This window comes from Parambassis ranga, chromosome 24, assembly GCF_900634625.1.
Source record: "Parambassis ranga chromosome 24, fParRan2.1, whole genome shotgun sequence".
Classification (NCBI taxonomy): Eukaryota; Metazoa; Chordata; class Actinopteri; family Ambassidae; genus Parambassis; species Parambassis ranga.
The window spans coordinates 6,653,797-6,666,503 of record NC_041043.1 but is presented as its reverse complement, the minus strand read 5'-3'; the positions used below and the strand labels follow the sequence as shown (position 1 = coordinate 6,666,503).

At 42.7% G+C, this 12,707-nt stretch overlaps 2 protein-coding genes across 2 annotated transcripts; one reads left to right on the top strand and one right to left on the bottom strand.

Annotated features, from left to right (window-relative positions):
* vps18 (VPS18 core subunit of CORVET and HOPS complexes) lies at positions 1-5,209 on the bottom strand. Its single transcript, XM_028397903.1, has 9 exons — positions 4,814-5,209; positions 4,543-4,684; positions 4,333-4,424; positions 3,849-4,099; positions 3,317-3,670; positions 1,961-3,223; positions 1,602-1,811; positions 946-1,182; positions 1-778 (listed from the first exon to the last, which is right to left on the bottom strand). Exons 1-9 carry the CDS (start codon positions 4,914-4,916, stop codon positions 482-484), a joined length of 2,949 nt encoding a protein of 982 aa, XP_028253704.1. The 5' UTR covers positions 4,917-5,209; the 3' UTR covers positions 1-481.
* A 485-nt stretch (positions 5,210-5,694) lies between these two features.
* On the top strand, positions 5,695-7,965 carry rhov (ras homolog family member V). The gene is made up of 3 exons (XM_028397691.1): positions 5,695-6,056; positions 6,162-6,220; positions 6,442-7,965. Exons 1-3 carry the CDS (start codon positions 5,852-5,854, stop codon positions 6,886-6,888), a joined length of 711 nt encoding a protein of 236 aa, XP_028253492.1. The 5' UTR covers positions 5,695-5,851; the 3' UTR covers positions 6,889-7,965.
* The last annotated feature ends 4,742 nt before the right edge of the window (positions 7,966-12,707 follow it).

Below are 12,707 nucleotides of genomic sequence, written 5' to 3'. Positions count from 1 at the left end.
CTTTAATGTAAGTTAAACACTTCCCCCAGTTTGACCTTTAGAGTAACACATACACATAAAGTGAAGAGACTCAAGTGAGCTTAAGACACACAGATATTGTCTAGGAGCAGGTTTTAAATTACCCAAGCAAGTGTATATAGGTTTATTTATTTAAATCAATTAAGAGATCCTTTCCTACAGTTAGAATCATTGACTCAGGCACATGTATGCAATGTACAACCTTGACAATAAGTATAATTACATCATATTAAAACATTAATAACAATATCCTTTCATTTTGCTATTACCTGTTCCCAAACAAAGTGCAAATCAGCTTCAACACTGAAAACTAAATAAGTGTGTTCTGTCAATAGCTGACTCCAATGAAGGTTTCCAGCAGTAGGCACTACCAACAGGCAATCGGGTAAATGTCTGTATAGATGATGCACGTTAACTGACATACAGATGGCAGGCTGTCATATGTGAGAAAACAAAAGTCTGTTCATAGCCAGCTAGACTTCTCGTCCTCAAATTTCTGAGGATCAATGAAAGGCTTATCAATGGATTTGATCATCAGTTCACCACAGTACACACACTCGGATGCAATGATGTCATCAATGTCTGACTTAATCTGCTCACGGCTTGTGCCTGCATTGCCCTTTCCCAGGCTGGAAGTGTCTCCTTCGTCCCTCGGTGTTGGACGTTGTCGAGATTTGGAGGATTGTGTGGTTGCAGCCAGCTTTTTCTGCAGCTCTTCAAGACGATTTTGCTTGTAGGCTGATATGTGAGGAGTGATTTCCTAAACAGCAGATAAAAAAGAGGACATAAGAAAAAAAATAACCAGTAAGTTTATATAAGAAATGTTTTTATGACATAATTAATACTAAATATGAAAATGACTGCCAATCAGACTTTTAGTACTGCTAATTACAGAAAAAATAAAGTGAAAAATTCTTAGTGAGTCACCTGGAACAGGCAGTCATAGTGGAACATGTGTCCACACAGGAACAGATAGAAGGGCCTGTTGAGTAGTGGAAAGTCACAAGCAGCACACTTTTCCTGGGAATCCACTACGCCATACTTGTTTCTCATTTCCTGGATGTCTTCCCTGATACGTTTGGCACTCTCGGTGGCCTCCTCCATTTCTTGCTTCAGCTCTTCAATGTGCATGTTGTACTCCTCCAAGGAGTTACAGATGGCCTCCTAAGAAACCATGACGAACAAGAGTGTACATACATTATTCTTCATATAACATTAACAATACATTGAGCACATTTACCACATTAAGAGCTGTTAATAGTCATTTAAATGGAACACTTGGCGGAAGGCAAAGTAATGACTTTAGCACAGGACAACAGAATGAGAATATTTTTCTTGTTTTTTTCCAACTGCACACACTACCTCATCTGCCTTGGGCACACCTATGCAGTAGTGTCTCAATTTAGGGGGTCATCCTTCGAAAGCTGCATGTGAAGTCTAGCACATCACTATCACAGGCTCAGAATGCATTTTAAGGACCAACTTCTTCTGAGACTCAGTGACCAGTGAAAAGTTATAATATGGGGTTTTCAATACATCATTTTTCACACCTGGTAGTCTGTACTAATCTTTTTATTACAGACCTTAAAATGGTCGATGGTGACAAAGTCTGGAAAGAAAGGCAGGATGTCTTCAATCTTCAACAGGTTGCAGCTAGACAGACAGTTCATGGCTTTCTTCACATCCTTCTCCTCCTGTACAACATGGCGGGCAATCTTCAGCCACAGCTTTTTCCTCAACTCCTCGTCATCCTCAGGCAAGTCAGCACATGACTTGGCTAAATCTACATCTACCTACAGACAAAAAAAAGAGTATTAGTGATAAAAGTAATTAGCGGCCTCGTCTGATGAATTTTCTTCAGTATGTGATAAAAATATATAAAAAAAATTAACTACAAAAATTATTTTGACATTCAAGCCTGACCATAGTGTTCATCACTTACCTGTAAAGCAAGATCCACTGCCTCTTCATACAGTTCCATAATCCTATATACAAGCACACAGGCCCGGAGGTATCCATGCTCTGCACACAGCCTGAGGGCGTATTTTAGATCATAGTGGATCTCTGAAGCATGTGTACCTGCCTGTTCCAGATACCACAAGAGAGAATCTGGCTTATACTTTGCATAAAGTGACAGCAGGTAGTTATGGATGGCTTCCTCTGTCACATTCAGCTCATACACACAGAACTCCATGTAGCGGATGGTTTCACTGATCTGCTGGGTGTTCCCCATCTGGCTGTAGTTCATCAGAGCTGGGATGAGCTTCTTTGGGTCTAGCCTTTTACCCATCTGAATCCATGCATCCACCACATTTTTGGGAATGTGCTGCATGAGGACAGGGGAGAATTTGTAAAAGAGTTTTTCATCACAGTGCTTTGCCAGCACATCCAGAGCAGCGCTGTAATCGTCATGTTGGCAGTAGTGGGATATAACTCTCTCGTAGTCCTGCATGACGACTGAGAAGTAAACCATGTCGTCCACGTTGCCGTGGCTGGCCAGCAAATCGTAGATGGTGGTTCGGTTGTTGAACAGACACTCCTTGTGCTTGGAGCTGCTCATGAACTGGCGGAACTCATCGCGGGTTTCCTGGAAGATGATGCTGTTCCCGTCGCTCTCTAGTTGGCCGAGGCGGTTCAAGTAGAGTTCTGCTAACCAGGTAACAAGCAAGGTGATCTGTGTTCTCTCACTCAGTTTCAAATTATTTAGTTTCTTAAGTAAGAACTCCTTTAAGGCCTCCTCTTGTTTGGCTTCGATGAACTTGAGCGCTATCTCTTCAAAATAGTTCTGTGTTAGCGCATAGCATTTAGCACTCTCCAGGTATCGCTTATTCTGGAAGCAGTGCTCAGCCTCCTTGGCAAGCACCATGTCCATGCACTCAGGCCGGTCGCGGCAGTACTCTTTGGCCAAATCAAATTTACTCATGCTCATGTACATCTGCCAGACGTCCCTGGCCTCACGCTGGATGTGATATCGGAACACCGCCCGCTCAGTGTAAATCCACACCAACCCACCAACTGGGTCTTTGATCATCTTCCTAAGGGCACCAAATTTGTCAGGGAACACGTCCTCATACACCACCTGTCCATTCAGAGTGCAGATGGCCTTAACTCGGTCATGGAGCAGGAGCAGGAAGTGAAACTGCGTCAGCACAATGGAGATGGGCTTGTTGAGACTAAGGTCAATGTCTGGAGTATACTCCCAGACCTGTGAAAGTATAGACATGGAGGAAGTCTGTGAAACATAAAGGTACAGACAACATGAATTAAAGTGAAGATTCTCATACTGAGAAATTCATACCTGCACATCACTCAGCAGGGAATCAGGTCTGACGTAGTCCATCTGACCATAAAGAACTCCATTACCCATCATCCAGGCAAACGCCTTCGGGGAGGTCCGGAGCTTTGAGGTGTAGAAGGTGATCTCACTGTATCCCATGTTGGCTGGAAACTCCTGGAAACTGGGGAGCAGGTCCTGGTTTTGGTTAAAGATAGAACTGAATCCTTGTTGCTCTGACCCTTCAGCCACCTTACCCACAAACTGAAAAAGACGTTTGCGGGTCGTGGCTATAATGAAGTATTTATTCTCCAAGCCCCGCTCTATCTCCAAGCAGCACACTGGTGCTGGCTTGCCATCCTCCTCCAGGAAGTGGACCTGCATCAGGAGAAAACATATCATTATCTGGGTAAATGATAAGTAAAAGGAATGAAATAAATAGTTGAGTATTTTCTGCTGCTTTTGAATCTAGTATTAAAGAAAAAAATACCTATAATATTAACTCACAAATGGTTAGAAGTGCGCAAACTATTACTACAGTCAGGTGTTTTCTGACCTGTCTGAAGTATTGATCTGGATTAGTGTTGAATAAGCTGCCCTCTGATGCAGAGATCTCTGCCTCAAAGATGATGCCTTGACTGGTGCCAACCAGAATGGGTCCTGTGCTTGTCTCATTGCCCAGCAGCTTGTTCCAGCCCACACTCTCGATGAGGTGGCCTCTCCAGCGGGACAGACTGCGCACCTTCTGTGTGTTCCTGTTGAGGTACAGACACTCACTAGTGTTCAGGCTGATAAGCAGATGGGATCCTGTGGTGGGAACATAAGGAGGAGGATATAGCTGTCGTTAGAATGTCATAAATATGACACTGCAACAGTAACCTGATCAATTATGTAGTGTTGTTGATTTTGTGGCACTCAAACAAAGCAAATGAGAAAAAAAAATATTAAATTTATGAAAGGTAGACTATTCATAAAATGTTGGTAATTAACTGGTTATAACCTGTGGACATCAAAGAAACAACCTAATATGCTTTTCTTACCCGTGGGGTCCAAGAACAGTTTGTGCACTTTACTTTCATCTTTGCGTCCCAATTCTGTCTGGTTGGGCTGATCTGGTTTGGCCAAGTCGATCCTATATCACACAGAACATAAAAAACATTAGCAACAACTACATTACTTTAAAGTAATCTAATCAAAATCACAGCAACACCAGTGACCATTAAAGCAGTGATTATCATATCGATACTTTCCTAAGCAGAGTGTCCTTTCCCAGGCTCATGCACAGCTGGTTGTTGCAGACAGCGAGATGGTTTATCTTCTCAGGCGGTGTGAAGTCAATCCTCTGCTTGTTGAAGATCGGCTTCTCCTCCTCAAGTCTAACATTCACAAATCCTGGCGCAAGGAAACACGTTGGTTTGTGTCAGTAAAGTGATGCTTGCATGAGCCTAAACCTTTATTATACAACGTTTAAATGTGCAGCAGCCTGACAGTTAGCTAAAAAAAAAGAGGAAGCCGACCTACCTGAATGCGTTATCCCGATGTTAGAAGACAGGCGGCTATGCTGCTGCGCACTTTGCCGAATATTTTGGGAGTCCTCGTACTCATCAAGAATCGAAGCCATCATTAAATTTATTCCAATCTTAGTTTACCGTATTTTAATACCTGCAACTGAATGTATGGCGAAGACTTTAATTCCAAAACGACATAGCATGCAGCTAGCCGCTAGCCAGCTAGCTATCACAACTTCAAGCGTTAAAGTCTAATAATGCATTTAACGTCTGCACGTAAGTCTTAACCGAGAATAAATATGTATAACAAAGGTTACTACACTGCAACATAACCTTGAAAATATGAATTATCAGCCATTCATGCTACCATAGCGGCTAGCTCTGCTTCCGAGTATACAACACAGGGTGGACCCGTATAGTCAGGTGACACAGAATCATGTGATACTTTGGTGCAATGCTGTCTTTAGCACTAGGGGGCGCAGTTCGTACAAATTTGAAGGCGGCATGGTTTGTTTATAAACCGTTGAAAGTATAGAAGCGCAGAAAAATATAACAAACAACTCAATTATGCATTATATTTAACACTTTTAGAGCATTATAAGTTATAATGTATGATAGATTATAATATGTAACCCTATATTTAAATGGCATTATGACCATTACATGGCCTTCTTTTCCACATGACTCAATAACAAATAAGTAATCTATCTATCTATCTATCTATCTATCTATCTATCTATCTATCTATCTATCTATCTATCTATCTATCTATCTATCTGTCTGTCTGTCTGTCTGTCTGTCTGCCTGCCTGTCTGTCTGTCCATACTCTGTCTTTTCTCAGTGGGAGTGTCCATGCAAATCACAACCTGTCTGAGCAGAAAGTCGCCCTACAACCTTCCCACCCCGCACATGTCGCCCGTCAGTCAGAGCCGCAGTAGTGTGACAGTATGTGACTGCTCCGCTCACTCTCAGTATCTAATCTCACAGCCGAGGCGAAGACAGAGGTGGGAAGGAGAGGGTTTGCAGTCAGAGGTTTAATGCTCGGCTCGACATGCCACCTCACATGGATTACTTTTACCACGAGTCCCGAGTCCCTTCCGCTTGCGGGCTGACCCGGGAGGATGAGCTGGATCCCGGGGTCATCAGCTGTATGCTGGTCGGGGACGGAGCCGTCGGGAAGACCAGCATGATCGTCAGCTACACCTCCAATGGATACCCCACCGAGTACAGGCAGACTGGGTTTGATGTCTTCTCTGGTGAGTTATTTTACTCATTTTAATAATAACACACTTTATAGTCAAATTGTTCCACCATGTGTGTTCTTGAATTTGGACTGACTGTTTTTTTCTGCTCTTCTGAAGGCCAGGTCCAAGTAGAAGGATCTCCAGTGAAGGTTCAGCTTGTGGACACAGCTGGACAGGTAAGACTATGAGTTTTAATTCATTCAGAGCTCCCATTGGGACATTTTTATGATATAGGATGTGAACTATGTCCTTGCTTAATCCAGTCTGTGAGTGAGTAAGAGGATTTCACCCTGAATGTTGATGAATGTTCTGTCTTTGACACTTCAGTGAGTCACTCATTTCTCCATCACCTCAGTTTCATTGATGCTAACCTCTCGATCTGTCTCTGTGTTCACAGGAAGAGTTCGATGAATTCAGGGCTCTGTCCTACGCCCACACCGACGTCTTCCTCCTGTGCTTCAGCATGGTCAACCCCACATCATTTCACAACATCACCAAAAAGTGGGTTCCAGAGATCCGCGCTCACAACCCGTCCTCACCCATCGTTCTTGTTGGAACTCAGTTGGACCTGTTACTGGACGTGAACGTCCTCATCAACCTGGACAGATCTAATGTCAAGCCGGTGCTGAGCTCTCGGGCACGAAGCATGGCCGAGAAGATCAGGGCGGTGGACTATGTAGAGTGTTCATCACTCACGCAGAAGAACTTGAAGGAGGCGTTTGATGCCGCCATCTTTGCAGCCATTAAGAACAAAACCCGCAAGACCAAAAAGAGACGGTTCTCTGACAGGCGCACCAAAGCCTTCTCCAGGTGTAGCTGGAAGAAGTTCTTCTGCTTCATCTGATCACTCTTAACCCTGTGGGTTGTGGACAGAACAATTAATTTATTTAAAATTACATCCCATCTGTGGCAGTTTAGCATCCCTCTTGCCTGGGATGCCAAATGGAAAGAGGGAAACAGAGACAGTGAGCACTGGGAATAAGCTCACTGACTGCAGAGAGGATTCTGCGTCGTTCACACTCGGACTTCAGACATCAGTGTTGTTTGCATTATATTCAAATGTTTGATTGTTCCAGAGCACGGACTGTAAAGAAGCCAGGCCATCATGTTTAGTCTGCATGCTGCTGCCTTTACTGTAAGGGAGAGAGACACAGAAAGTGTCAGGAGTGTGTTTGAGCAAATGGGCGTTAGCCACTTCTGCTCTGTTGCTTTCTTGCTGTCTGGCTGCACCAGCCTATTTATATGCAGCAGCTGCAAGTTTAGGTTGCAGTGTGAGCTGCGGCATTCTTTACCTGTGTGAAAGCTCCCCTGGCTGGTTTGGGTGGATATTAGTATCTGCTTTCCAAGCAAGTCACTGGACTAGTCTGACGTTTATTTTTAATCATAGTCAACTAGTGTAACATTTATCGGAAACGCAGAAGGAAGATTTCAAGGTTTCAAGAGACACATTTATTTCCTGGAAGTATGATGAAAAATTCCCGAGGTGAAAAGCTGCAGGAGGACAGTAGCCTTTGCTTTTGTGTTGTCCCTGAATAACCGCAGGAGTCTTGACCCCCCACCCTGAAGATCCTCCCACCACCACCATCAGCCTTGCTTTCATATTCACCTCCTCATTGTTTGTAGGTTCAATACACTCCTTATCTCCCCACCAGCCCGGTGAGAAGGATGCTCTGTGTGAATATGTGTAAGGTAATACAACAACAAAGCCTTGTTCCTGCGACATGTTTATAAGGCTAAGCTGTACTATGCTTCTTGTGGAAGTCAACCTAAATATATGTTCTGTTTGTTAAAACGGGTCTGTGTTTATAAAAGATCTAACGATGCTTTGCGACATTTTTACATCATCTGTAACATCTCTAACCTGTGTGTCTTTTCTACATGGTTGAGTGATGCAATGAAAATAAATGAAGTGAAACTCAGAGCCTCTGTGTTACATGTATTTTTAGAACTGCTTGCCTGAAAATGTTGTGTGCAATTCACAGCCACCTCACATGTCTGGTAGTAGCAGCTAATTTACATTCAAGGTTTTATTTTTAAAAGAGAAACTGAAGAGCTGTGGGCCCTGTTCTCTGCAGGGTGTCTGAGGGATCCTTGGGTACTTTTCCTGAACCACCTCTATGCCCAAACATATGATAAGTAACCTCTTGGTCTCCAGTGGTGCATCAGGTCGACCAGTTCTAATGCAATCCACATGACATGCTGATGGGGTTCGGCAGTGCCACGCTGTGACTGATTGCTGTGTCTGATTGGGCCTTTTTTTTGAAAGGGCTGGAGACATAGCATTCATTTGAAAGTGATTGAGTTAAATTCACTGATTGAGAATAAACAGTAGCAGTGCACTGGTTTATCACAACAATAGATTGGAAAGCTTTGTACCTTTGTCTGAAAGTGTGATTGTGAAAATAGTATTGAAAAGCTTTGTTCTTAAGGCTAATCTGGAGGAAAATGAAGGAGGAGGAGGAGGGTTGTTTGCACGGCAAACTAAAGTGAACATGACAGAGAAAGACAGAGCAGAGAGGGGTTATAAAACCCTCATGAACCTGACAGCTCTGCAGAGCAGAGCAGGGTGGATGAGTCAGAAATGAGTGACAGGATGAAAACATGCACCCCAACAACATCAGCAATCTGTTTGCCATTAGTCAGTGTGCCGTCCATCATGCAGAAATGCGTCAGGCTCTGCCTGAACGTCTGTTATCAGTGGGTTAAAGTGGGACATCCTTCGTCTAGGCCAGCTGACCTCACTTTGAAAGCTCAGAGAGGGGAGCTGGTGTTTTGTCATCTGACACCCCGACGCAAGCGGAGCTGACATGAACTTTTATTTGACCCTCATGGAACAGTTGGTGCTTGCTATGATTGTTGGAAACACTTGTTGTGCTGCCTTCCTCAAAAACACATTTAAGACATGGCTTAAAATCTGTTTTTATAAACATGTTATGTTAATTCTGAGGGGTAATCATCTGTCCCCTGTGTGCTAACAGGTCGGAAACTGACCAAGGTTAATTCTGTGAGTAGTAGTTCTTTCCATGCTTATTTTTTTTTTAATATTAAAGGTTTTAAAGTTGATAAGTACGTATTACCCAGGTATCTGCATTCTGACCAAGAGTGTACAGTGACAAGAAAATAGGAACGGCCAGGTTGTGAATAATAGAAAATAGACTGAACTGTCTGAAGGAACGATTGTGAAATGTCTTCACTGTTTATGATCTTACACATTGAAGAAGGTCAGGAGCACTATAAACATCTCTAAAGGTAGCAGCCCGGGGTCAAGACAGGCCGTGAGATTTCGCTTAAATGTCCTGTGTTATTTATTACAATCATTAAAAGTGGAGCTTTGCAATGTCCTTAACTTTAAAACAAAACATATCATATATAGTGGATTACATTACACACTCAATACAAACACTGACAGGCTGTACACCAGTCACACTTATTGAGCAATCATGAGGGCCATGTTGGACAGGTTTTTGGTTCCCAGGAGTTTAGTGAACTTTTCCCTCTCCTCCTCTTCCTCCTCCTCTTCCTCCTTCTCTTCTCATGGTTAGTCATCTCTGTTTTCTCATCTTCTCACTCAGGGTTGGTCCATATCCCAGGATCCCCTGCCTTTAGTGGTTGTGTCAGAAGTAGTCAACCAGCTCTTCCTTTGGCTCTGGGCCAGTTTCACTCTTGCCTGGTTTCACTGTAGTCAAAGGCTGGCAAGGAGGCCTGGGAATCAGCAGGTGCACCAACAGGTCCGCCTGGCCAAAGACAAAGCCTGTTGGCTCACTGCTGCTGCTCCTTGGCCATCCAAATTGACAGTTTGAACAGTTATGCTTTAAGGAAGACTTGGCAGTGCTCACATCATCTCTTTCACACAGACAAAAAAACAAACCTGTCATGATTTCGTTGTTGTTATTGTTGTATTTCAGTCTTTATTGTGTGCTTCTGGGAATCTGAGGCAGGTGTTTGTGACACAATAAATGAGTGGCAGCTTAAGATTAATTATTATTTTAGCTAACGAAGATCAAAATACATGACTTTGTATTCCTGTACCAGTAACTACTGCCTTATGTCCCATGACATTTGCATAGCAACAACTACCTGTCAATCATGGAGACCATGCGAATCTGTAGATGGATAAAAAAAAAACACCTCCCATTATTTCTGTCAAAACATAAACTGTCAGTTTCGGTGTTTAGCAAAGTCTGTGAGAAATGCCCCAGCTCCTGACTGTGGCTGTGCCTGGAGGCGGTAACGATTATTCCTGTCCCACAGTCAACAGCAGACGTTCACATCCATTCATATAGTTGAGTAATACACAGGAGGGCTAATATACAAACATCGCCCAACAGTTTAATCTGAAGCCATTGCTGAGGCACTTTAATGTCATCTTTCTATATTGTATTTGGTTCAATTGTATCCTGTATCTTAATCTGCCATCATCAAGAGAACATAATCACTGCAGAGTAACCATCAATGAGAAAATGATCAAAGTCGTACACAGCTAAAGTACACACAGCTTTTAAGACGTGGGGATTAGCACTTTAAACAGGCCTCGTCTCAAAGATCATTATGTTGTGACGACTCAGGTCGCTATCAGACCACCACAGCTCAGAAAGGTACAAAAACAGTGAAATCAATTGTTCTGTTTGTAGTTTAAAAGGTGCAGACTGTAATGTGATGCTTTCACTGTGACACATACAAAGAGATCCTACTGAGTGACAGTAATCATGCATAATAAAACCACCCACCAGAGCAGCAAACTGCAATGCAAATATAAGAATCTGATATAAAACACACCAGCTCCATGCCATGTGTGGTAATAAGTGTGTATTACTGAATACTGTGTTGCATATTCTGCTCATTATTTGTGCACGTGGGAAAATGTAATGCTTATGTTTATTGTGAAATCATCAATCCATGTGTGTGTGTGTTTGCTTGTTTCCAGACACAATCTCACACAATAGTCTGAGTAATGGTTTACTCACTGAAGGTGTCGCAGTCTTATCAACACACTGTCCACTCCGCAGGACACATCTGCCACGCTATTCTTCTGATGATTGCCGGTAAACGACAGTATTGTCTTCACAGGAATGAGATCCTAACACCTTTTTTTCTGATTCAAATGAAAAGAGTCTATCAATTGTAAATGAAGCTTTGAACATCTTGGTTGAGGGAGTGGCACGACTAGGTACAGTATCATTGTAATGGATGGGATACACATTGGTTGTGGATTAAATCAGACAAAAAAAAATGGTTTTTGTGATGGGTCGTTTTTTCGTCATGACTCTAGTGTGACTAATTACAGGACAGAATTTGATGGAGATGGAAGTGTGTCTGCTGTTTAGGAGAGTAACCTGATCATAGATGTGATAAGGGCTGACTCAGATTACTTTTTTAAAACCAGAACGAGACGCAAAAACAAACAAAAATAGCACGACCACTTTATTTTAATAGAAAGAGAGAATATTTAATTATATGTACATTAGAAATTTAGTTTTGGTTTCTTAGAAATATATTTTATATCCTAAATAAATGATAAAACACTATGTTGGGATTGCGTGTCGCTTATCACTTGCATCTTAATCTGTAGCCAAGAGAAGAGACATGGTAGATAAACAGATAAACAGACGGCCTGTTATAAAATATTATTGTAAAAGTGGCAGTTATCCACGTTTACAGGAGGCAGTATTGATTTTTGCATATGGTAAGCGTGTGATTTGATTGGATGTGAGTCCTTACATTGGGTGTGTCTACGTCTGGGAATCAAGGGGATGAGGTGTTCTCACAGTGGTGTTGGAGGATGAGGGGGGGTGAAAGTTGTGTAGTGTTGTGACATCCACACGACACACATGGTGGAACATTGAAAGCATGATGCAAGTCAACACAGCTCTCATTGTTTTCCAATCAACCCAGCTCTTACATATATATGAGTGTCAGTGCACACATGCACACATACACACACATCTGTGCTGTAATTTTAGAACAGAAATAATACACCCACACTATACAAAACTCAGACAGTCCAAATCCTGATGTGGTCCGTTGGGTCAGTTACAATAAATATTGCACGTTTCAGTCAACTTGTGAGAGAGTAACAAGCTGTGTCTGGACTTGTTCAACAGAGAGTGGCTGCTGTGTGTGATTACTCACAGCCAAGTAAATCGGCTTACTCAGTCTGTTTGTGTCACCACCATCAGTGTGGCGTGTGTCTACGTGGTTGGACCATCTTTGTCATGAAGGAAAAAAGAGAGGTGATACACATCAGGATCTCTGACAGGGCATGTTACTGTAAAGACACAGCAAAGTAACGTAAAGATGTTTCAGTCTTTATATTAGGTGCTAAGGGAAAGGTACTAAAGAAATACTGAGTACCACTCAGGACACATCTGTTTGAAATGCTGCCTTCAGCCAGTAGTTAGGTCAATCAAAGCATGGACGATATGATAAAAGATGGAAAAAAAACTGAAGCAATCACCGACCTCACAGGAGAGAAGATCAGAAGGTCAACTGAGAAGTGAGCAACAGGCTAAAGAGGACGGCCTGAAGAAAATGCAATCCCTGCTCCAAGACCTGGAAGACCAGGTGCAGCTCCTGAAACAGGATAACGGCCATCTGTGCTCAGAAATATCTGAACAGAAGTCCCTGAACTTCCAACAACAACTGAGGGACAGCACAGACAGACAA

Excerpts from the sequence above, each read along its gene's own strand:
- vps18 (XM_028397903.1), bottom strand. The coding sequence starts at position 4,916 with ATGATGGCTTCGATTCTTGATGAGTACGAGGACTCCCAAAATATTCGG. Across the intron at positions 4,425-4,542 it reads GGAAAGGACACTCTGCTTAG|GATCGACTTGGCCAAACCAG; the intron begins GAAAGTATCGAT and ends TGTGTGATATAG. Across the intron at positions 4,100-4,332 it reads ACTGTTCTTGGACCCCACGG|GATCCCATCTGCTTATCAGC; the intron begins GTAAGAAAAGCA and ends TTCCCACCACAG.
- rhov (XM_028397691.1), top strand. The coding sequence starts at position 5,852 with ATGCCACCTCACATGGATTACTTTTACCACGAGTCCCGAGTCCCTTCC. Across the intron at positions 6,057-6,161 it reads TGGGTTTGATGTCTTCTCTG|GCCAGGTCCAAGTAGAAGGA; the intron begins GTGAGTTATTTT and ends GCTCTTCTGAAG. Across the intron at positions 6,221-6,441 it reads TTGTGGACACAGCTGGACAG|GAAGAGTTCGATGAATTCAG; the intron begins GTAAGACTATGA and ends CTGTGTTCACAG.